Source organism: Pelophylax lessonae (genome assembly GCF_965119305.1).
Source record: "Pelophylax lessonae genome assembly, chromosome: 1".
Lineage (NCBI taxonomy): Eukaryota > Metazoa > Chordata > Amphibia > Anura > Ranidae > Pelophylax > Pelophylax lessonae.
The window spans coordinates 36,801,770-36,827,915 of NC_138768.1; the positions used below are offsets into that span (position 1 = coordinate 36,801,770).

Here is a 26,146-nt window from a genome sequence, read left to right on the forward strand (position 1 = left end):
GAACAATGCCACGGCCGTGGCTTATGTCAATCACCAAGGGGGCACCAAGAGTGCCCTGGCGGCCATAGAAGTGGCCAGCATTCTTCATTGGGCGGAACGGTTTGTTCCGGCTCTCTCCACGGTATTCATTCCGGGGGTGGAAGATTGGCAGGCAGATTATCTCAGCCGTCAGATTCTGGATCAAGGGGAAGGGTCTCTTCATCCAGAGGTATTTCACCAGCTGTGCCTTTATTGGGGCACCCCGGATGTGGACCTGTTGGCATCTCGGCTCAACAGGAAGGTGCGGAGGTTTGCAGCCCGCTCCCGAGATCCTCTAGCGGACGCAGCAGACGCGCTGGTCGCCCCGTGGGGGCAGTATCAGCTACTGTATGCCTTCCCTCCTCTCAAGTTACTGCCGAAATTTCTGCGCAGGATAGAGGTGGAGGGAATTCCAGTTATCCTGGTAGCTCCGGACGGGCCTCGTCGAGCCTGGTATGCCGACTAGGTCAGACTGGTCGCGGACGCTCCTTGGAGACTTCCTCTCAAGGAGAATCTGCTGTCTCAGGGACCGATCTTCCATCCTGCTTTACAATCGCTGGCTTTAACGGCCTGGCTATTGAGACCCAGGTGCTGAAGGACAAGGGATTGTCAAAATTAATGATATTCCTACTCTAATTAAAGCAAGGAAAGCGACTTCCAGAAAGACCTATCATCGCACATGGAAGTCTTATATTGCGTGGTGTGAATCCCTTGGATTTCCTCCACGTGCCTATTCGGTGACCCGAATCTTGGCTTTTCTGCAACAGGGGGTTGAGCAGAAGCTGGCCTTGAGTACTATCAAGGGTCAGGTTTCAGCATTAGCAATCTTCTTTCAGAAGCCTTTGGCTACTCATTCCTTGGTGCGGAATTTCATCCAGGGAGTGCGGCACCTGGCTCCGCCAGTGCGCGCGCCTTTACCGCCCTGGGATCTTAATTTGGTGTTGTCGGTTCTTCAGAAACCTCCCTTTGAAAATATCAGGGAGATTCCCTTGCTTACTTTATCCCAGAAGGTGGCCTTCTTGGTGGCCATCACTTCTGCACGCAGGGTGTCAGAACTGGCCGCATTATCTTGTCGTTCCCCATATCTGGTGGTTCATAGGGATAAGGTGGTTCTTCGTCCGAATCCATCCTTCCTTCCTAAAGTGGTTTCAGAGTTTCATCTGAATGAAGAGATTGTGTTACCTTCCCTGTGTCCTAAGCCCAGTCATCCTCGGGAGTTTGCGTTACATTCCTTGGATGTGGTTCGGGCAATCAGGGTATACTTGAAAACTACGGACTCGTTTCGTGAGACGGATTCACTTTTTGTGATCACGGATGGCCCCAAAAAGGGGTTGCCTGCATCTGCCGCGACTATCTCCAAATGGATCAGACAGACGGTGGTACAGGCTTATTCTATTAAGGGTCGGAATCCTCCGTTCCCTGTTAAGGCGCACTCCACTCGGGCGCTTAGTGCTTCCTGGGCCTTCCGCCATCAGGCATCGGTGGTCCAGGTTTGCAAGGCGGCTACCTGGTCGTCGGTTCATACCTTTACAAAATTTTATAAAGTTGATGTGATGGCATCGTCGGATGCCTCTTTTGGCCGCAAAGGTTCTGCAGGCCGCAATTTGAGGAGACCGTTGGTCTACCTCAAGGGTTTTTTTCTGTTGGGTTTTCAGTTGAGTCTCATCCTTGTGTCTGATGAGCCTTTAAAACTTCTAGTTGGCACCGGTTGGGCCTTCTAGATTGGATTTTGATTTCCGTTATCCCACCCCTCATTTGTGGCACTGCTTTGGGACGTCCCAATTTGATATTAATCAAGAGGACTGCGTCTGTCAATGAGCGACAGAGAAAAATGGATTTTTGTAAAATCTTACCATAAAATCCTTTTCTCTTAAGCTCATTGACAGATGCAGTACCCGCCCCTCTATTTTTGAGTTGAGTTGGGTTGGGTTAAAATTCTCTGACACTGCTTTGTGACATAACTGACATCCTGTAGCAGAGGGAGAGAGGATATACCCTCTGGGACTGCCCCTAAGGTGTGGCCAGAACGTTTTCTTCTGCCTAGTGTCCTACTCCTGTAGAGGGCAGTATAACCCAATTTGATATTAATCAAGAGGACTGCATCTGTCAATGAGCTTAAGAGAAAAGGATTTTACGGTAAGATTTTACAAAAATCCATTTTTTGGGGGTACCCAGAACGGGAGACAAAGCTTGTCCTTTTCAGGTTTTTTAGGTCCTGAGTCTCCTTGTGCGGATTTAGTTCCTGCAGCGGTTAAGGTGATGTCTGAACTACCTAAGGTCCCCCCTATCCCTGTCCAGGAAATAGATTTTCCTAGGTCTGATTCTTTTTCTGACCAGGGTGGTCCTTCATTTCAATTCACCGGCCGCTGTCGCACAAAGTTCTCTCTCCCATTTTGTATGCAGGTTCTGAGTCTGGTGGTATCCATCTTGAAGACGGTTCTGTTTGCACAGTTTTACAGGCAGCTCCTTTAGCAGATTTGGCTCCGCAGGAGGATACTGAAGTTCGTGATGAGGTTACGGGGTCCTCTGACATACGCCGCAAGCGTCCAAGGGCCACAGTAAGGCCAGTATCATCCTTGGTTAAGGCTTCTTCCGCAACTCCTGCTAGGAATTAAGAGCGAGGATCTTCCAATCATCCTGGTGGCTGTAAACGTCCCTTGGGGGCTTTTTCTCAGAGAAGACCAGTTGTCCCAGGGGCTGATCTACCATCCTGCTTTACAGTCGCTGGTTTTATTGGCTTAGCTATTGAAAGCCAGGTACTAAAGGATAGAGGTCTATCTGGATCAGTGATCCCCTATTATGGTGAAGGCAAGCAAGTCGTCTTCCAGCAAGATATACCATCGTACATGGAAAGTGTACAGTTCTTGGTGTGTCGATTGGCGCTCATTCTCAATCCTTTTCCGTGGCTAGGATCTTAACCTTTCTTCAACAGGGCGTTGATCAGAAGTTGACCTTGAGTACCATCAAGGGCCAGGTGTCTGGTCTGGCAATCTTCTTTTAGCGACCCCTTTAGTTCGTACCTTCATTCAGGGGGTTCGACATGTGGCTCCACCTGTATGGTCTCTTTTGCCGCCATGGGATTTAAATTTAGTGCTTTTGGTTCTCCAGAAACCTCCCATTTGAGAATATTTAGGAGATTCCCTTGCCTACGTCATCTTAGAAGGTGACACTCTTGGTGGCTATTACCACGGCCTGTAGCGTATCGGAATTGGTGGCATTATCCTGTCGCAGTCCCTATTTAGTGGTCCATAGGAATAATGTGGTTCTTCGTCCCTGTCCATCATTCCTGCCCAAAGTTGTCTCTGACTTCCATTTGAATGAGGACATTGTGTTGCCTTCCTTGTGTTCCAAGCCGGGCATCCCAAGGAATTTGCTTTGCATACCTTGGATGTGGTTTGTGCGATTTTGGGTTCATCTGGCAGCTACTGAGTCTTTTCGGAGGTTTAGACTCGCTTTTTGCGGACCAAGAAAAGGGCTGTCCGCTTCTTTGGCTACCATCTCTAGATGGATCAGACAGACCATGACTCAGGCCTATTCCATTAAAGGTCAGGTTCCACTTTTGTCTGTCATGGCGCATTCTACTCGGGCGCTGAGTGCTTCTTGGGCCTTCCGTCATCAGGCTTCAATTTTGCAAGTTTGCAAGGCGGCCACTTGGTCGTCGGTGCATACCTTTACAAAATTCTATAAAGTAGATAGTTTGGTATCTGCAGATGCTTTTTTTGGGCACAAATTTTTGCAGGCTGCTTTTTGTGAGGGGCTGTTCCCTCTTGAAAGGTGTTTTTCTTTAAATTTTTATTTTTCAGATGGGGCTCCTGTGTCCTGGTTAAGGGCTCTTATGTTTAGCCTTGAGTTATTTTCCCCACCCCTCATTTTCTTTTTTGCCACTGCTTTTGGATGTCCCACTAGTTATGATTTATAGAACGCTGTGTCCGTTGTCGATAAACGAAAGAGAAAATTGGATTTTTGTACTTACCGTAAAATTAATCGACGGACACAGCACCCACCCCTCTATGGAGTTCTGATAATTTTAATACTGCTTTCTATCTAAACTGTTTACCTAGAGCAGAGAGAGGGATATATACCAGCTGAGGACGGCCCATGAGATTTTGTTCTGTCTGGTCCTATTCCTGGAGGAAGCAATATAACCCAGTACTGATGATTTATGGAGCGCTGTATCGGTCAATGAGCTGATTTTACGGTAAGTACAAAAATCCCATTATCTATCTATCTATCTATCTATCTATCTATCCATTTATCTATCTATCTATCTATCTATCTATCTATCTATCTATCTATCTATCTATCTATCTATCTATCTATCTATCTATCTATCTATCTATCTATAATATAGGCTTTCTTCTGGGATGACACTGAGCACTGACAGGCTGACCCCCCCACCCCTTCAACCTCTTCAGCAATGCTGGCAGCACCCATACGTCTATTTCCCAAAGACAACCTCTGGATATGACGCTGAGCACGTGCACTCAACTTCTTTGGTTGACCATGGCAAGGCCTGTTCTGAGTGGAACCTGTCCTGTTAAACCGCTGTATTGTCTTGGCCAACGTGCTGCAGCTCAGTTTCAGCGTCTTGGCAGTGCTCTTATGGCCTCCAGTGATGGCGAACCTTGGCACCCCAGATGTTTTGGAACTACCTTTCCCATGATGCTCATGCACTCTGCAGTGTAATTTACCATCATGGGAAATGTAGTTTCAAAACATCTGGGGTGCCAAGGTTCGCCATCACTGGCCTAGGCCATCTTTATTTAGAGCAACAATTCTTTTTTTCAGATCCTCAGAGAGTTCTTTGCCATGAGGTGCCATGTTGAACTTCCAGTGACCAGTATGAGAGAGTGAAAGCGATAACACCAAATTTAACACACCTGCTCCCCATTCACACCTGAGACCTTGTAACACTAACGAGTCACATGACATTGGGGAGGGAAAATGGCTAATTTTGGCCATTTTAATTTAGGGGTGTACTCACTTTTGTTGCCAGCTGTTTAGACATTAATGGCTGTGTGTTGAGTTATTTTGAGGTCTACCAGCTGAGGACTGTCCATGGGCATAGCCAGGTGTTTTTTGTTATGCCTAGTCCTACTCCTAGAGGAGGCAATATAACCCAGTAGTTATGATTTATGGAGCACCGTGTCCGTCGATGAGAATGGATTTTATGGTAAGTAAAAAAATCCAATTTTTTCACATGGTGTCAGGAAAACGTGGCAGAAGTTACTCATGCAGATAGTAGAGGAAGGAGGCATCAGTCAGTTGGACAAGTACACACTATAGAGAGAGGTGCTTTTGTTCATATTTCTTGTCTGACCACTTTAGGCCTGCATATTTACTAAAAGCGGACCTTTATTTAAATCTGCATGAATTCATTCCTAACTTGTGACAATGAAAGGAAAAAAAGTTCCTTTCATCATTGAAAAAGTTCACTCTAGTCAAGGAATTGTGCCTAGGCTGAGATTGTCATCCGTTTACTGCAGGCAGGGTGAAGCAATTCCGAAGTCTCTCCTACCCCAATCATCAAGTCCCAAGTAGATATGAGTTCATGCATATTCTAAACTCATCTCTAGCCAACTTGTGCTCTTTTTTTCTTTACTCCAGTAAACTGTAAGTCACTTCCACCCCACAGCTTGCCTAAACAAAGAAGGGAGCTGTGGAAAGAAATAATGCATAATAATGGTATGTTGTAAAACCCATGTTATCGCAACGCACAATCTTCAGCATAATTAGAATTGCCATTCATTTAGCATGGCACCCCCATCATTTGAGATTTAAAAAAAAAATTGTAAATTCTGGTAATTTAAAATTAAAAAATTACTGTAAGTTCCAATCATTTGGGATAAAAAAAAAAGTTGTAAGTCCCGGTCATTTGAGACTTCTGAGAGCATTGTACCTGGAAGAATATGGGAGCGATGATCAGGTAGAGCCAAGGTGACATTACTGAAACAAGGCGCTTTGACATCATGGCAAGAGCTCCTGGGGAGGCTGAAATCATTTAGTTATGCTTTATGGTTCATTGTCAGGCCATTCAAATATAATGGGGTGCCCCGAATAAGGGCACCATAATACATGTGCATTTAATACATTGGGGGAATGGGCCCGTAATGTAATGGGTAGCCTTACTGGAAGGACTTGGTAGATGTAACGGGGAGGAGTGAAAGGACTTATAGGATGGTGACGATCTGCTTTAAACTTCAGCTGCCGTTGGGTAATGGGTAGCCTTATTGGAAAGACTTAGTAGGTGTAATGGGGGGGAGTGAAAGGACTTATAGGATGGTGACGATCTGCTTTTAACTTCAGCTGCCTATGTCCAGGTATACTGTTCGTTTTGATGTGGAGATATACACACTTACTGATGACCACAGACTATGTAGCGGTTATTCTGAAGTTTAAAAAGTCTCTCCGATTTCATCACACTTCTCTGCGTGTAGATGTAAACGTCTTTTCAAGCGCAACATAATTCTGGCAACATTTGCCCGCCGCTTCATCTTGTAGGACATTAAAGTAAACTGCATGACAAAAGAGACGGGCGCATGACAGATTTCAGGTAATTCAGCTAAATTCAGCACTGAAGGATGGATTGTGCTGTCATCAATGTACACACGTCTACTCAGGCTTGGCTTTTCTCTCTTAGTCCCATTTGTTATTGTGATGTATTCTGCAAGAGGCCTCGTAAAACATGTCAGCCGGGTAAAAATTGTTTGACGCACAGCCGTGTCAGCCTGCCGCTGTCCAGTGCCGCTGCTGCATGCGGCTTTTTGTTCAGCAGACACAGAATGATCCTTTGTTTGCGGTTAAAGGAAACATGAAGGTGTAGAGACATATGGAAGATGACCATACAACACACCTGACATATCATTGACCAGATATGAGATAGCACTGTAATACTGGAAAAGTTTAAACTATATAAAAAATTATGCAAAAATATTTGTTTCGTTCATCGACAGACACAGTGTTCCATAAATCATAGCTACTGGGTTATATTGCCTCCTCCATGAGTAGGACTAGGCAGAACAAAAAACACTTGGTTACGCCCATGGGCCGTCCTCAGCTGGTATACAACCCCCCTCTCTGCTCTAGGTAATCAGTTTTAATCTGTTTTGTCAGGAGTAAGGACCTAGGCTCCTGGCTGGGATCTCTGGTCCTAGCAATTTTTTTCTCCTTCCTTACATCTTTTTTGTTTTTTTTCCTCTCTGGAGATCTAAAATCAACTGCCAGGATGGATGACAGGCTGGATAATCTAGATCCAGTGGTTGCCCAGCCAGCGAGCGCGTGCAGACCGCAGCTACGCACTAGGTCAGCCGCGGCATAGCCTCACGGACAGAGGCTGGCAGGGTCGCATACAACTGGGCATGGTTGTGAGTCGCAGTGGTCCCTTGGCTGACAGCTCCCCTACATTCGTGGCAAGGATTCTGTCTGGAGAGTTACCCGCACCATGGAAGGGTAAACAGACCCCCTCCCCTTTTGGCGTTTTTTTGGGGTGGACGCGGCTAACCTCCGGGGATGGTCGGTCCTGCCTGCAGGTTCCCTCCTTCCATCCCTAAATCCCTCAGTGAGCTGGACTCCCCACCTCACTCCCTTTTCTCAACTATCTGGACCTGGAGTCTGGTGTGGGTCCCAGGGCAGAGGATGCAGTGGAGACCCCTGGGGTCTCTCCCGCTAGCCCCACTCTGGGATAGTATACGTCCTGCCCTGGTAGTCCCAGTGTATGAGACGCCTAGGTGCATGCCCTACTATTTGCAGTGTGGGTATAGTGCAAGGGGGTTCCAGTGCAGAGTGCACAGCAGTCTCTCCCCTAACCTGTGTCCTACCTTCAGGGGGGGTTCCCCTTGCAGAGGGTGCAGCATTGCAGAGGGCACATGAAAGACCCTGGCAGCATGCTTCAGCAACTGTAGCTAATGGTGGCCATTTTTCCTTAGTCTGGCTGGTCTCAGGCTGGCGGCCAGGTTTGTGTAGCCCGATGATGTCACGGGCCATTTTTCCTTAGTCCAGGAGGCGCTGGAGACGACCGAAGCCTCGTGGGGATGCCGAAGCTCCTCCTCTTCCGTTTCCTCTTCCTGTGCCTGTGACTTATGAACAGGGATGGCATCCATGATGATACTCGGTCCAAATTCTGTGTGCTCCTCCGATTGGTAGGGTGAGTCCTTGGGGGTCCCTGTTATCTCTCTCTGCACCTATAGGTACCCTGAGCCTTTGGGGGGGATCCTTTAGTGGTACCAAAAGAGGTTTTTTGTACTGCTCCCCATTCACACCTGAGACCTTGTAACACTAACGGGTCACATGACACTGGGGAGGGAAAATGGCTCATTTGGCCCACTTTGGACATTTTAATTTAGGGGTGTACTTACTTCTTTGCCAGCAGTCTAGACATTAATGGCTGTGGGTTGAGTTATTTTGAGGGGACAGTAAATTTACACTGTTATACAAGCTGTACACTCCCTACTTTACATTGTAGCAAAGTGTCATTGGTTCAGTGTTGTCACATGAAAAGATAGAATAAAATATTTACAAAAATGTGAGGGGTGGTACTCACTTTTGTGAGATGCTGTGTGTGTGTGTGTGTGTGTGTGTGTGTGTGTGTGTGTATATATATATATATATATATATATATATATATATATATATATATATATATATAATATTTATTTATGTGTGTGTGAAAGATAATGTGTATTCCATGTACTGGAGTGTAGAAGATGGACAGACTGATACTGGGGTCTCTTCCTATTGTCTATTGAGCTGGAATGTGGATTGTGCCTGTTCCATTGTTAAATGTTATTGTTCACTCTCTGGGGGAAAGAGAGGTTCACCCAATGGAACCTGGAGCCTTGTCGTAGGTCCAGGGTGGGTAGGAGATGGCAAGACCCCAACCAAGCTGCGGCGGTTCGTGGGGTCTGAGGTGGTTATGGTGTCGTGGAGTGCTTGAAGCCCTCGGGAAGCATTAGGAGCATCCGTCAACGGAGGTGCCCAGTCAGGGTGCCAGTTGATCCATTACGTGTGTGTGTGTGTGTGTGTGTGTGTGTATGTATATATGTATATATGTATATATATATATTACATTCATATATACCGATGAATGGGTTAAGACCTACCTTCCCCATGCAGCTTTTTTCTGCTTTGTTGTTCAGTGACTACTCTTTTTCCAAAAGAAATTACTCCTCACTGCCAATTTTAAAGGCAAGATACTGTATATGTTGGTGATCATCAGCAGTAAGATGATGTGGACACGGAAAAGTCTGGTCTGCCAGTTTGTGGCACAGATGCAACCTGAACTACATAAGCCATTTTACCCAGTTTGCATGCGGTAAGATATAGATATTGCTTCTACAGTGAGATTAGACAACCAATATGGTGAGGTGGGCTCAGAGGAGCTTAAAAATCCTCCCCTAGCTCTCGAGTCGAATAAATGCATTTTAGAATTTACTAGAAGTTGTCATCGAATGTTTTTTGTTGGGTTTAGTTTTAGTCCCTGGATGACATGTCAGCCACCTGGACTCCCAGCTTTAGAGATTTAAGCTAAGCCACAAATTTCCTGAACCCTCTGTAGGTTCCTCCATCGCCCCCCCCCCCTTCCTGTCGCAGCTCTTCTAGCGCCCAAGTTTTATTTCAGGCAACTTTCACTTTCAAGTGGATTTAACTGTCTCTAAATGGACGTTTGCTTTTATTGTCTGCGAGAAGTGGCTGCTCCTTCATAAAGAAGCGCTTTAATGCAGTTGCACCGTGCCCCAGCCTAAAGATTTGTAAATAAGACCCCATTAGAAGCCCCGTGACTGCGCCTACCATTGCTCCCAGCGGCCTTTTGTAATGTCCATTAACGCCTTTCCCGAACGTCGGCTCTCATTTTCCAGCACCATTTAGCCAAAGCGCGCGATTATTTAGAAAGTTAATTCATGCATGCGAAAATGTAGCTTAAGTAATGCGAGGGGTGGAAGGTAAAGCTCCGAGGAGACCGCAGTCCTTTCTGTTGTTTAATGATCAGCCATAATTAACTTGCAAATTTGAAATAATTAGAACAAATTAAAGGTATTTAACTTCCCATCCCTGAAGAAAAATTCAAATTGCACCAAACTCTCTGCTCTAAATTATTCACAATGTGGAGGTGTTTGCAGCGGTGCTGTGTGTTTTTTATGGCTGTTTTGAATAATAGGAGCAATCTGTGTGCTTTTTTTTTTTTTCCTTTTACCTTTTTAGCAGCGTGTCTGCTCTCTTTAGATAGTGGATAATTTGGTGTGTAGGGATGTGCAGCCCTATGAAGAACAGGCAATTAAAAAAAAAAAAAAAAAAGTTAAAGATTAAATTTATAATTTAAAAAAAAAAAATTATTTCAAACACTGAAAATTGTGAATGCGTGTATACTTGCAAAAATTTTTATTTTTTTTTTCAAAACTTGCAAATTTTGTATTAAGGTTAAGTTCACCTTTTTAAAAAAAATAATAAATGCACATATTTTTGCTGGAAAATTTTGCTTTTTTTTTTTTCACAGGACCCTGCAAAGCATTGCTCCTACTATTGTGAAGGAATGTAATGAACACTTGTGAATTAAGCAAAATGTCTATTTTTCTATGTCTGTTTCTCTGTACATGTAAATGTTATTTCTGACTTCAAAATGGCCGTTACTAGATACCCCCTCAACCGAGCATGGAATGTCTGGGAAAGATGGTGCTTTGGCACGGAGATAACATACATAAACTCGAAGGGGACTTCCTTATAATGGACATGACTAATCAGAAAGCTGCAAATAATTAGTATTATGCTAATATTATGCTTATGACGTACTAACATATGACACTGCCTACTGACTATTTAACACCTTGAACAATAGAAATAAAAGCAGGAAGTATCATTTACCTGAACAACGTGTGTCAGTGTGATCTCCTCGTGCAAGCACTACAATTACCTAATTAATTCGATTCAGCAGCAGAAATCTATTTTGAGCCTGATTGAGGTTCGCGAATCATTACAATTGGCGCCCAACGTGGGGCGCCAATTGTAATGTTTCGCGAACCTCAATCAGGCTCAAAATAGATTTCCGCTGCTGGGTCTTATTAGATAGGTAATTTGTAGTGCATGCATGAAGAAATCGCACACTGACACACATTGTTCAGGTAAATGATACTTCCTGTTTTTATTTGTGCTGTACAATGTGTTGTATAGTTAGTAGGCAGTGTCCCAAGTTTATGCGTCATAAGCATAATATTAGCACAATACTGATTATTTGCAGCTTTCCAATTAGTCATGTCCATTATAGAGTAATGCCTCGTACACATGCAACGATTGTTGGCCATGAATTTTCGGCCAACGTCCGATCGGCCGATTTTCGGCTTGTTAGTATGATGCTTCTGACAACCGACTCCGACTTTTCGGCCGAACAAAATCTGGTGTGCATGCTATAAAATTTTTGTTGGCCGTCAACAGAACGGCCGATTTTCCGTCAGTCAGTACAGATTTCGGCAGACAAAATTCAGATGAGCAAGACTGGGCATGCTCAGAGAAGAAAAAACACACGGAAAGTTAACCAGCACATGACCTCACTTCTGAAGTTGGTTTTTGTTGGCCGAGAAAATTCGTGTGCAGTCTAGAGCACATTTCAACCAACACAACAACACTGGACAAAAGACGGCCGATCGGTCGGCCGATTATCGTTGCGTGTGTATGAGGCTTAACTCTCCGAGTTTATGTATGTTATCTTCTTTTGAAGGCTCCATGCCAAAGCGCCATCTTTTCCAGACATTCCATCTCGGTGGAGGGGGTTTTTGAGTTGCCATTTTGAGTAAGGAATTCAGAAAAAGGACACGTACAGAGAAACAGACATAGAAAAATAGACATGTTGCTTATTTCACAAGTGTTCATTCCATTCCATCACACTATCAGTGGATTTCCTGCTTCTCCCTGCCTGTATCAAGGTACGGGCTTTCAGTTGGAGAGCTGGAGGAAATGCCAATAGACAAGTGTACTGATTGCTACTCTTGTATTCAAATGAGAAATGCAAGTCTGTCTGCCAAAATGGTTCATTCATTCACAGATCTCTTTTCTTCTCTTTGAATAAATGGCTGTAGGGGGGTAGAGCCTTACCAATTTCAAAAGTGACACCGGCTAGATATTACATGTCATACCCTAAATACGGGTTTAGCATGTTGCAAAAGATGGAGTTGGTCTTTTTTTTTTTTTTTTGCTTCCTCTAGGTCAGTGGTCCTCAACCCTGGTCCTCAGGGCCCACTAACGGGCCAGGTTTGCAAGATAACTGAAATACATCCCAGGTGATATAATTTGCTGCAGAGTGATTGCAATACTCTAGTCTGCATCTCCCCAAGGTAATACTTAAAATCTGGCCTGTTAGTGGGCTCAGAGGACCGGAGTTGAGGACCACTGCTCTAGGTGCTCTATTATCCATATAATATATTGTAGAGCAGCCGTTTTCAGCCAGGGTGCCTTGAGGTTTTTTCAGGGGTGCCTTGACAAAATGCCAAAAAATTGTCCAAATAATTGTCCAAAAATGGTATACAAGCTGACGTGTGGATGAAGGCTGCCTTTTAGTTACGCTAAGCCACAGGTTTTCATTGGGCACTGTTACAACCTTCTAGCTGCCAGCATCCGATCAACCAATGGCAACAACATCCGCTGATCAGACGTCTGCATAGCATCTTTGTTTAACCCTCCCTGCCTCTCTCCATCACTGCTGGTCACCTAGGCTGGAGTTCAGAAATTCACCAATTTATCCAACCCTACTGTGTGTGCAAACATCCATAGGTAACCCTTGTGAAGGGTGGGTGCGTGGCTTTATGGTTGTACCATAAAGAATCCAGCAATGAAGAGAAAACCATTACACAAAGTTGATTATGTAGCAAGATTTATGGACGTCCTATATCCGCAAAAAAAAGTTATGCCAACATTTCGAGAGACTGATGGCCCTCGTTTTTAAGGAGTCTGTCTGAAAACGAAGGCCACCGAGCTTTCAAAACACCGGTATAAACTTTTTGCTAATGTAAGACTCAAGAAAATCCTGCTTTAGAATCTACCTGCTATGTGTGTTTTCTCATCATCTGTGATATTAACCACTTGCCTACTGGGCACTTTTACCCCCTTCCTGCCCAGGCCAATTTTCAGCTTTCAGTGCTCTCACGCTTTGAATGACAATTGCGCGGTCATGCTACACTGCACCCATATGAAATTTTTATAATTTTTTTCACACAAATAGAGCTTTCTTTTGGTTGTATTTAATCACCTCTGGGTTTTTTATTTCTTACAAAAAAAAAGAAAAAAGACAGAAAATTTTGAAAAAAAAAACATTTTCTTATTTTCTGTGAATAAATTTTGAAAATAAATAAATTTTTCTCCTTCACTGATGTGCGCTGATGAGGCGGCACTGATGTGCGCTGATGAGGCGGCACTGATGGGCACTGATGAGGTGGCACTGATGAGGTTGCTCTGATGAGGAGGTACTAATATGCCGCAACTGATAGGTGGCACTGATAGGCAGCACTGATGAGCACTGAGGTGGCACTGCTGGGCACTGAGAGGTGGCACTGCTGGGCACTGAGAGGTGGCACTGCTGGGTACTGAGAGGTGGCACTGCTGGGCACTGAGAGGTGGCACTGCTGGGCACTGAGGGGTGGCACTGCTGGACACTGAGGGGTGGCACTGCTGGACACTGAGGGGTGGCACTGATGGACACTGAGGGGTGGCACTGATGGACACTGACGGGTGGCACTGATGAGCACTGATGGGCAGCACCATCAGTGCCCACACTCAGTGCCCATAGTGCTGCTAGTCAGTGCCCATGAGTGCCTAGATGAGCACGCACTGATGGGCACTGACTGGCAGCATTATGGGCACTGATGGCGGGCACTATGAGCACTTATGGCATTTTTTTCTCCTCTTGTGTAATCAGGGCACTGGTGATCAGTGCCCTGATTACATTCCTCTGTGTCCCCTTACCGCCAATCGGCTCTCCTCTTTCTCACACTGCAGTCTCTGTGTGAGGAAGGAGAGCTGGTGATGAGAGATGATCTCTCATTGCACGGTCTGATCACGTGGTAAATGGCCGCTGTGATTGGCCATTCACCACGATCTGTGATTGGCTGTGTCCAAGGGACACGGCCGACACAGTTTTTCCCCGATGCGCGCTCGTGGAGCCTGTCACTGGGAGGCTGTTTAAAGACGGCCTCCCGGAAATTAGAGCCCGCGTTGTAGCCGTCTTTCGGCTATAGCGCGGCCCGGAAGAAGTTAAAGGTTCAGTTTTATTTATTTATTTTTTTTAATAACCGACATGTTATACTTACCTGCTCTGTGCAGTGATTTTGCACAGAACATCCCTGACCTTCCTCTTCTCGGGTTCCCCACTTGCACTCATGGCCGCTCCCTGCTGCCTAGAGCCCCCAAAGCAAGCAGCTTGCTATGGCGGCATCCGTGCAGGCTCGCTCCCGAGCCACTGCTCTGTGTGTCCATTCACACACAGAGCAGGGCTTGGCCCTGCCCCCCGCTCTCTCCTCATTGGCTCACTGGCTGTTATTGACAGTAGCAGGAGCCAATGGCTACCTCTGCTGTCTCAGCCAATAAGGAAAGGCGAGCCGAGGCTCTTGTGCACATAGCTGGATCGAGATGCGTTTCAAGTAAGTTTTAGGTGGTGCTGGGGGCACTGCTGCACACTGTTTTTTTTTTTTTTTAACTACATGTATAGAATGCATGCAGATAGAAAACATTGAGCCTTAATACCCCACCTTAAAATATGTATGCTTTGTTCATCTATGTTACATTGTGAATGATGGGAATAATAGTTTGCAAAAGAAAGACAACATTGTTTTTGCCATCTATTCAGTTCACAGGAAGTGACAAGGACACTGCATTTGTGGCAGAATTGGACAGGTATTTTCTGTACTTGCTGAAAATGTTCTTAGGCTGAAAACAGTCATGGCACATCTTGCAATCTTTTATTAAAAAAAAAAATAAAAGATCAAGGGCGATCCATAAAATTTAAACGAATAAAAATAAAAAATAAATTGTATGTATGTGTATTATATATATATATATATATATATATATATATATATATATATATATATATATATATATATATATATATATAAATATAATATGCAATATCTTTTTTTAATAAAATGGTTAAGTTCAATTTTATATATAATATATATTTTTAAACTTCATCATTTAAAAGAAAGCTGTAGATCTATGCAGGAGGACAAGGATTACTCCCTCCTCTTATCCCATCAGGACTTTTTCTTGACTGGTGATTGGTTTCAGAGAATACTTGAAATGTACATATAATCTGATGATTTGATAGGAAGGTTGTTGATGAAATGAATGGTCTGGTGACAGGGCAATAACAATAAATGTCTTTTTTTTTTTTTTTCTTCTCTGCTAAATATGCCATTGAAAATGTTTTGTTAGATCTGTTCAATGTGTGCAAAAAAAAAAAATACCTATTAATCTAAAGGGCTCCGAAGTTGCCATTTACACTGATTTTTTTTTTTTTTTTTTAAAGCCCGTAGCGTGTGAAACACACTCAAAGACTTAACACCCGGTGCATAAAAAGTGCACACACGCAAACGTGAAACACACAAAAACTGCACAGGGTGTGCGAATGGTCTGGCCTCCGAAGAGGTTGGACCTATACCTTGATCCCCCGGGGTGCAAGACTCCTGACAGGGACTGAGGTACTTCCTATGGTTTGCCTGGCCGAGACCTGGCAAACCCCGTTCTCTAGGGGGACTGCCGAAACAGCCCACCCCAAGTACTGGGTGGGGCTCCCCCGAAGGGAGACCCCATGAGAGAGGGCGAACTAAGCCAGAAGTCCACCATGTCCACCCCCTCCCAAGACTTTCAAGGTAGGCCCAGAGACCCACACCGTACTCGTCGTGCAGGAAGAAAAAGGTGACAGTGAAGTGACACACTACAAAGAAAAAGCACACACAACAAAAAGGTGGGGAAGGGGAAGTGGAGAGGTGAATTAGTGCCAATGTGTAAAAATACAAAGGCAGGCCTTCCGGCCGGAATAAAAGTTCCTCTGGTCGAAGCCAAAAGGCCTGGCCCAAGAGGCAGGTGCTGAAAAAGTGTGTAGGTGCAGTGACCAAGGTGCCGAAAAACTCAAGGCGAGCTGCCCCTCACCAGTGAGAATTAAGGCACCCCTGGGCTGCCACCCCAGGGGCACGTACACCACGGGCTTTTCCGGTCTCGGCCCATGGCCAGACCCAGTGTAGCCCTATCCTGTCAGGAGGCATCGGAACTTTAGACAGCTTAGGGAGAACCTGCCTTCAACTGGGGACAAGCCTTTTGCAAGGCCAGATTCAACCCAGGAGGAAAAGCTCTCCCACCACCATCCGCCGTTCCTTACCAATATCCAGGAGCAATACTAGCCGTGGTCCACCCGGCTTTCTCACTCCCTTCAAACCGACAGGGGCGGACCCATTCAAATCAGAAGGCAATGGACCCATCCGGCTTTCTCTGGCATGGCTTACTTCCCGGTCCTCCAGATACGCCCAGAGCGCCCCGGTACCTTTCAGCCCCATGCCGATACTAACCATCAGGTTCCATACCAACTGATAAGAACAGATACTACACTTGATCTTAGCCAAAAGGCAGAGAAGCGATAATGCCATTTACACTGATAGCACAGTTCCTCTGCTGCACTAAAACCCTGAGCAGTGCTCTTAGCCCTGTCTAGTTCTCTACTGCCTACCACAGAATACATCTTCCTTATATTATAGCAAAGAGAAGGGAATGTGTTTTGCAGTCCAAATCAGGGGCAAACACCCTTGGGAGGCAATGTTGCTCCTCTGTAGATATAGTACGTTGAGTGAGAGTTGGCACCCGAGGACAGGAAGTGTTACTGGCAGGATCACCGGTGAAAATTAAAAACTTAAGCTTCAATATATTGAATTTTTTCTTTTGGGCTTGGCTACGTTTGTTTGCTTTGGCAGGAGTCCTGAGTGGGGGAGACCCTGCTAGTTCAGCCACTATTAGCGAATGATTCACTTTCCAATTTTGAAGCTATTAAAGGTACACTCCAGTCATAATTGCCGGTGTTCTGAATGTGCACGGGGAGCAACCTGTCAGTCTTAAAAAGCTGTCTGGTTCTCTTGGTAGTGAAATTGTGGACTCTTGTGAACATGCAGGATGGGAGTTCCCAGCCCTTTTCCGTTGTCAGCTCAGCAAGGAGGGCAGGGAAGACGTAGGCATATTAGGTACGGAGAGGCTGGGGGAGCGACTAGGGGCACATGCAACTATCTTGTAACTGTAGCACCATTATAACGTTAATGGAATTTCACCTGGAGCTAAAATGTTGAGGTCACTTCTATTTATAGAGCGACTGCACTGTACTAATTCTGTCTGGTTTCTTACAGCCCTGTGAGGCCCATGTCCGTAGGGCTCCTCACTCCTCCATCCAGTAAAAACAGCAAGAAAGTGCGCAGCCCCAATGGAACAAACTCCGGGAAGAAAGCAACGGCACTTAACGGCAACAAGTCACTAGTCCCACCAGAGGGTAGTGTTTGTAAAGGTAAAAGAGCTTGCTTCTTGGACAAACTCTTATCTGCTCTTGTTTGTTTGTTCAGCATTCAGAATCATGCTGTTTTTAAAGCTTTAATAGCTGTAGCTGTCCAACATCTAAAATTGTAAATTTTGCATAAAATTACCCCTTTCTCTTTCGTTCATTGACGGACACAGGTTCTGTCATTTCTTGACCATTGGGTTATGCTGCCCCCTACAGGAGTAGGACACTAGGCAGAAAAGTGCATCTGGCTAAACCCAAGGGCAGTCTCAGGGGGTATACTTCCTCTTCCTGCTATAGTCACTTTTTCTGCCTAGTCAGGACCTAGTTCCTTGCTGGGATCTTTGGGCCTGGCAAAATTGTTCAGATAGAAAATGATTTCCTCCTGGATTTTCCAGTGAAATCTACAATCAACTGCTGGACTGGGCAACAGGCTGGATAATCTAGATCCAGTGGTCATCCCAGTCTGGCCAGCGAGCGCGCACAGGCCTCAGCTCTGCGCTAGGTTGGCCGCGACATAGCCCCACTAGACGGGGGCTGGACCTACGAGTTAAACATTTTGCGAGGTCGCATACAAACTGGCCTCGGTCTGAGTCGCAGCATTCCTCATGGCCGACAGCTCCCCCACTTTTCGATGGAGAGGTGGAATTGGAGCGGTGCCCATCTGGTTCCTGGTATGATGAGTAGCTGTCCCCCATCTATCTCTAGAGAGTTTTGGGGTGGATGTGGGCTCCTCCATGGGACGGTCGGCCCCCCGGGTTCCCCTCCTTCCCGCAGGCACCCCCCCCCTGAAAATTCCTCATTCCCTTCCCCCCTTCCACAGATGGTTTGTGACTCAGTTAAGGGATCCTCTGGCGGATGCCACAGGCGCAATGGTGGCCCTGTGGGGTCAGTATCATCTGATTTATGCCTTCCCTTCTCTCAAGCTTCTGCCAAGACTTCTATGCAGGATCGAGACAGAAGGGGGCTCCAGACTGGCCTCGCTTGGCTTGGAATGCCGATCTGGTTTAACTGGTCACTGTTGTTCCTTGGAAGCTCCCTCTCAGGGGAGGATCAGCTGTCCCAGGGACCAATCTTCCATCCTGCTAATACAGTCGCTGGTTTTGACAGCTTGGCTGTTGAACGCCAGGTGCTAAAGGATAGAGGTTTATCGAAGTCAGTGATTACTACACTGTTAAAAGCTAGGAAATCTACTCCTAGGAAGATCTACCATCGTACGTAGAAGACGTACATTGCGTGGTGTAAGTCTCTTGGGGTGCGTACTTTTCTTCAGGGTGTCCAACATTTGGTTCCTCCAGTGCTGGCTCCCTTGCCGCCTTGGGATCCCAATTGGGTGTTTTCAGCTATACAGAAGCCTCCCTTTAAAAATATTCTAGAGATTCCCCTGCGTACGCTGTCCCAAAAGGTTACCTTTTTGGTGGCTATCACCTCTGCACGCAGGGTGTCGGAACTGGCGGTGTTATCTTGTCGTTCACCTTATCTGGTAATTCACAAGGATAAGGTGGTGCTTAGCCCCTGTCCGTCATTCCTTCCTAAGGTGGTCTCTGACTTTCATTTGAATGAAGACATGATGTTGCCTTCCCTGTGTCCCAGGCCTAAACATCCAAAGGAAATTGCCTTGCATGCCTTGAATGTGGTCCATGCAATTAAGGGTGTACCTGGCAGCTACGGAGTCTTTCAGGAAGTCAGACTATCTATTTGTACTCATGGATGGACCTCGCAAAGGGTTGTCCGCTTCCTCTGGGACCATTTCCAGATGGATCAGACAGACGGTGATTCAGGCCTATTCCATTCGGGGTCAGGTTCCCACTTTCCCTGTCAAGGTGCACTCTACTAGGGCGCTTAGTGCCTCCTGGGCCTTCCGTCATCATGCGGCCACCTGTTCGTCGAAGAGTGAGTATACCCCCTGGGACTGAGAACGTTTTTCTGCCTAGTGTCCTACTCCTGTAGGGGGCAGCATAACTCAATGGTCAAGATTGTTAGGAACTGTGTCCCTCAATGAACATCAGAGAAATTGATTTTACTGTAAGTGAAAAATCCCATTTATTTTTTTACTATACTATATATTCTTGAACACCTTTGGTAATGCCTTAAAGGGGTTTTTTGTTTTATACGTTTAGGTATATGTTCATATGGGCTGTGTATTATATGTGCATCTCTACTGGTGCCTATTAGAACACAACTTTACAACCATGGGGCTCCATTCCTCCCACTGACCCCCAACCATGGGGCTCCATTCCTCCCACTGACCCCCAACCATGGGGCTCCATTCCTCCCAATGTTCCCATAATAAATACCTGGATGTGTTAAACTGACACATTTAGCAGGCATCTGCTTTAAAGGAGTACTTTATTTCACTTTCGTTCATTGATGGACACGGCTTCTGATCTTCTTGACCATTAGGTTATACCCGCCCCCCCCCTCTCCTTACAGGAGTAGGACACTAGGCAGAGAAAGACTTGACTACGCCTATGGGCAGTCCCATGAGGTATACTCCCCCCCCCCCCTCTCTGCTATAACCACTTTCTGCCTGGTCTGGAGTAAGGACCTAGTTCTTTGCTGAGGTCTCTGATCATGGCATTTTTTTAGATAGGTTTTTTTTCTCCTGGTTTTGTCCTGTGAAATCTACAATCAACTGCTAGACTGGGCGGAGGGCTGGATAATGTAGATCAGTGGTAACCCCTAGTCTGGCCAGCACGCGTGTGCAGATCTCGGCTCCGCACTAGGTCGGCTGTGACATAGCCCCACCAGACAGGGGCTGGCCTGCGAGTTTAACACCTCGCGAGGTCGCAGCGTTCCTCCTGGCTGGTGGAGGTGTCCCTTAGCATTGTTTGCACTTTTGTGGGGTACCCTTATTCCTCATGGAGTCCTTGGAGCTCATTTCCCCACCTGACCCCCTCTCAGAGCCTGCGGGTTCCTCTGGGTCCCAACCATCCATTGATGCACTGATGGCGGTTCTGGGGTCCTCTGTGTTCTGGGTGGAGGTGGCTTTTGGGTGGCAGGGTAGTAAAAAGTGCCCCGCCTTTCCCTGCTTCATCTGTCTCCTCAGGTTCTGAATCCGATCTGGCTGCAGTGAATAGAGCCCCCCCCGAGGGGCCTGCAGCCTCGCTGAGTTTTCAGATAGGGTAATTCCTCCACTTCTGTAGCCGTGCACGAAAAGGCACTCGTGTAAGCACTGATTGTGTCTGTGCATGAGTATTTGAAAATGGAGGACACAGCTGAAGCTGCGGCGGAGGCCCCGGTTCCCTATAGCACTCGCAAGCCATCTAGAGCAGCAAAGGTTTTTCGGTTTCCTTCCTATCTTGACAGATTTGTCGCAAAAGAGTGGGAATGTCCAAAATGTTCCTTTGGGGGGACATTGCGATTTGCAAAGAGGTACCCATTTGAAGAGTCCCTCCTTAAGAAGTGGACTGTTCCACTGGTGGTGGATCCCCCAGTTACCAATTTGAATAGGGCAAATATGATTCTGGTAGAAGAATCGCCGGGTATTTGGGATCCCGCTGACAGAAAGGTGGAGGCTGTGGCCCGCAGTATGTTCACTAAGGCTGGCTCGGCACTCAGACCGGTCTTCACCATTGCCCTGGTGTCACAAACTCTGACCCGCGTGGGCTTTTACGCCTTGACCTGGAAGGTGAGCAGCTCCCCCCTACCTTTGCGGAGCTGGGGAACCAGTTGGTCCAGGGGCTGCAGTTTATCTGTTATGTCTCTTTGGATGCGGTTCCCCTGATTTCTAGACTGTCTGTTTCGGCAGTGGTCCTTAGGTGTGTTTTGTGGCACAAATGTTGGTCTGTGGACCCGACCTTAAAAAAAAAAAAAAAAAAGAGAAGCCTTAACTGATCCTCCTTTTCAAGGGGATCGCCTGTTTGGAGCTACCCTAGATGACATCGTTGGGAGTCTCACAGAGGGGAAGAGCGCCCTTTCTTCCACAGGTTAGTAAGGAGGAGGAACCTCGTCGCAGACGTGGCCCAGCCTTCTCAGCTCACTGGATGTTTTTTTCGTCCCTCGGGGTCGGCTGACAAGGGTTCAAAGCCTTTCAAGGCCTCTTTGGGAGGATCGAAGCAAACTTGATCTGGCAAGTCCAAAGCAGGGATCTCCAGACCCGCAGACAAGGCTCCTTCTGCATGAAGGTGTTCCCTCACCCGTGCCTGGGGTGGGGGGACGTCTCCTCTGGTTTCCAGACCTGTGAACCTCCTTGGTGCAAGAAAAGTGGGTCCACAAAGTGATACGATTCAGCTACAAGATCGAGTTTCGTTCTTACCCTCCGGAGAGATTCTTTCCTTCCAATGTGCGTCTGTCCCTTGACCGATTGCAAGAACTCTAAGGAGCGGCGAAAGACCTGTTACTTCAAGGGGTAACTGTTCCGGTTCCAACTCGAGAAAGTTTTCAGGGGTATTATTCACACCTGTTTACAACCCCGAAGAAAGAAGGCAAGGTGCATCGAATTCTGGATCTCAAGGCTCTGAACTGCTTTGTGCAGGTACAGAAGTTCAGAATAGTCAGTTCACAAGGTGGTGGCATCCTTGCATCAGGGAGATTTCCTTGCCTCTATCAACATCAAGGATGTTTACTTACACATTCCAATATGTTTGTCACCAACGCTTCCTCCGCTTTGCTGTGGGAGAGCGGCATTATGAGTTTGTGGCATTGCCCTTTGGTCTCACCTCTGCTCCTCGGGTCTTCACAAAGTTGTTGGCTCTGGTGCTAGCTTTATGTCAGTGAGAAATGGCAGTGCTGGGCTACCTGGACGACCTTCTCTTGGGAGCAGAGTCTCCTACTGCTCTGATGGACAACGTTGACATCACTATACGGACTCTGAGGGAATTTAGCTGGCTTCTGAATTTTCAGAAGGCTCCTCTGGTTCCTTCCACAAAATTGGACTATCTGGGTCTGACTCTGGACTCTGCTCTAGCCAGAGTATTCCTTCCTCTGGACAAACTCCAGAAGTTGCATGCTGCGATTCATCTCTTGCTGTCCAGCAGGTGGTTGTCCCTCTGGACTTGCATGAGGGTGCTGAGCCTGATAGTTTTTACCTTCAAGGCGGCCCCATTTGCACCATTCCAAAGGAGGTTGCTGCAAAGGGAGATCTTTGTCCAGAGACTTCGGACACTTGTCCCATTTGGCAATCAGATCTGGCTTAGCTGAAAAACCAAAAAGGTCTCTGATCTGATGGCTTCGCTCTCTCCAGCTCTTCGTAGCAAATATTTTCTTCCCCTGTACTTTACAGTGGTCACCACAGATGCCAGTCTGTCCAGACTCCTCCCGATCAATGTCCTTGAACTCTGAGCGATCAGGCTGTGCCTGACTCATTGGACGGATCGCCTTCAGGAGTGTCCGGTGCAAATTTGTGGCTGTGGCTTATGCCAATCACCAGGGTTGAACAAGAAGTGTATTGGCAGCTCTGGAGTTAGGCCGGCATTCTTAAGCGGGCAGAACCTTTTGTTTTCCGGCCCTCTCCGCCGTCCACATTCCAGGGGTGGAAAATTGGCAGGCGGATTATCTCAGTCGGCAGGCATTGGACCAAGGGTAGTAGTCCCTTCATCCGGAGGGGTTTCTTCAACTGTGTCTCCGGTGGGACACCCCCAGGATGGATCTGTTGGCGTCTCGACTCAACAGGAAGGTGCACATGTTTGTGGCACGGGCACAGGAGCAGCTAGCACATGCCACAGACATGCTGGTGTCGTCTGATTTACGATTTCCCTCCTCTCAAGCTTCTGCCGAGACTCTTGTGCAGGACACCGACCTGGCGCGGCTGGCCGCCGACACCCCTTGGAGACTTCCTCTCAGCGAGGATCTGCTGTCCCAAGGGCTAATCTTCCATCCTGCTTTACATTCGCTGGCTTTGACGGCTTGGCTGTTGAAAGCCAGGTGCTGAAGGATAGAGGTTTGTCTGCGTCAGTGATTCCCACACTACTGAAGGCTAGGAAGATCTACCATCGTCCAAGGAAAGTGTACATTTCATGGTGTGAGTCCCTTGCTGTTCACCCTCGCTCTTTTTCGGTGGCTCGGGTCTTGTCCTTCCTTCAACGGGGGGTTGAGCAGAAATTGGCCTTTTATTCAGGGGGTTTGACATTTGACTCAACCGGTGCAGTCCCCGCTACTGCCTTTGGATCTCAACTTGGTGCTTTCAGCTCTACAGAAGCCTCCCTTTGAAAATATTCGGGAGATTCCCCTGCTTACGCTATCCCAGAAGGTGGGCTTTTTGGTGGCTATCACCTCTGCGTGCAGGGTTTCGTAATTGGCGGTGTTGTCTTGTCGTTCCCCTTATTTGGTGGTCCACAAAGATATGGTGTTTCTTCGCCCATCTGTCCTTCCTTCCAAAGGTGGTCTCTGATTTCCGTCTGAATGAGGACATTGTGTTGCCTTCCCTTGTGTCTCAGGCCAAAACATCCTAGGGAAATTGTGCTGCATTCCCTGGATGTGGTCCGGGCTATTCGGGTGTACCTGGCAGCTACAGGGACTTTTTTTTTTTTTTTTTTTTTTAGGAAGTCTGACTTCCTATTTACGGATGGGCCTCGAAAAGGACTATCTGCTTCTTCTGCCACCATTTCTAGATGGTTCAGACAGACTGTGACTCAGCCGTAGTCGATAAAGGGTCAGGTTCCTCCTTTCCCTGTGAAGGTGCAAGCCACGCAGGCGCTCAGTGCTTCTTGGGCCTTTCGTCATCAGGCGTCAGAAACACGCATGTGCAAGGCGGCTACTTGGTCATTGGTGCACACTTTCACAAGGTTTTATAAAGTGGATGTGTTGGCATCTACGAATGCCTATTTTGGCAGAAAGGTTTTGCAGGCTGCTGTTTAGAGGGATTGTTCCCTCTTTGGGGATGTAATGTTTTTCAGGTGTAAACCAGAGAGATGGTTGTGCGTAAAAGTCCCAGTAGATCAGCCGTTTTTGAAATACTCAGACCAGCCCATCTGGCACCAACAACCATGCCACGTTCAAAGTCACTTAAATCCCCTTTCTTCTCCATTCTGATGCTCAATTTGAATGTCAGCAAGTCGTCTTCTCCATGTCTAGATGCCTAAATGCATTGAGTTGCTGCCACATGATTGGCTGATTAGCAGTTTTGTGTTACTAAGCAATTTTTCAGGTGTACCTAATAAAGTGGCCGGTGTGTGTGTGTGTGTGTGTGTGTATGTATGTATGTATGTATGTGTGTATATATATATATATATATATATATATATATATATATATATATATATATATATATATATATATCTACACAGTAAATATGAGAAGGGTCTACTTACACACAGTTGCTATGGTTGAATTCATGAATAGATTGGTAATTATCAAACTAAGGTTTTGATTTTGCCTGAATCAATCGTTGCAATAGGAATTTGTTTCTTTCTCACCAACACCCACCAAACAAGCCCCCCCCCCCCCCCCCTCGTTCTCCTTGCTATTCCAGTGAAAATTTGATGTTTAGAAATCATAGCTACAATTTTCCGTCCCCCATAGTTGGGAACGGAACTTCTGTCCTTGGCATTGTCCCACATCTCATTACTTTCCAAGCCCACCTAACCTTTCCTACCCTTCCTTTTTCTTCTGCTACCGAATTACACGCTAAATGAAAAAAAAAGTCTGAAATTGCAAAGATTTCATCTGGAAGAGAAAAAATATCCAGTATTGCCCTCCAAGGTTGTCCTTACATTAAAAAGACTTTATTTTATTTATTTTTTCAAATAGTCCAAATAGTGTCGACAGGTTGAACCCAAACAGCGGGCAAGGTTAATCCCTTTCAGCGAGCAGCAACAAAAGCTCGCAGCCTGCAGACAGCTCGTGTCCAGCGAAAATCAATTTCTAATTTGAAGGCGAATCACTTTTGACTAAGAGGGGTTTGGGCCCTATTACTCTTCCCCGTATGGGCTGCTGAAGTGTGAGTGTATTGTGCCGTCCTCTCTGAATTCTCTGTCATTCTCTGCCACTTCAGACCTTGGATTAGCAGCGCCAATCAATGGAGGCACTTTCTTCAAGACGACTTTATGAGCTGTGCTTGTTCTAGTGTTTACCTGCACAGAATTGTCAATATTTTCCTCTAATTCAATGTGCCCAGGGGTGCTTTTATTATCAATACTTAGGGGCATAATGCCGAAAATCCCATAACTTTCTTTTAAAGCAGTGTTTGCTTTGCAAAGCTTAGCGTATCTAAACCCAAAAACACACTTGTAATCTTCTACAGTTTAGTAGTCCTTCAATGTGGTGGCCGCATTTGTGTTTTTTTTTTGTTTTTTTTTTTTTTCAGGCTTTGTTTCATTAACTTCTCCTGGTGGTACTGCAAATAAAACACTTCCTATCTCTGAGTGGCTATGACATGCAGGTGACACGGCTTCCCAAATCATCACTGACTGTGGAAAATTTTAGCATTTCTTTTGGAAATCAAGGTCCCAGAGTCTGGAGGAAGAGTGGAGAGGTACAGAATCTAAGTTGCATGAGGTCCAGTGTGAAGTTTCCACAGTCGGTGATGATTTGGGGGGCCATGTCATCTGCTGGTGTTGGTCCACTGTGTTTTATCAAGTCCAAAGTCAGCGCAGCCCTCTGCCAGGAAAATCTAGAGCACATCGTGCTACCATCTTTATATAGATTCTGATTTTATTATCCAGCAGGACCTAACACCCGATA

General features: G+C 46.3%; 1 protein-coding gene across 1 annotated transcript in view; it reads left to right on the top strand.

Annotated features, from left to right (window-relative positions):
- KIAA1328 overlaps positions 1 to 26,146 on the top strand; it is a 350,490-nt gene that overhangs the window by 245,238 nt on the left and 79,106 nt on the right. Inside the window, exon 9 of the mRNA XM_082274183.1 lies at positions 17,379 to 17,533. Coding sequence (XP_082130309.1) covers positions 17,379 to 17,533 — 155 coding nt within the window. The remainder of the gene's footprint in view (positions 1 to 17,378; positions 17,534 to 26,146) is intronic.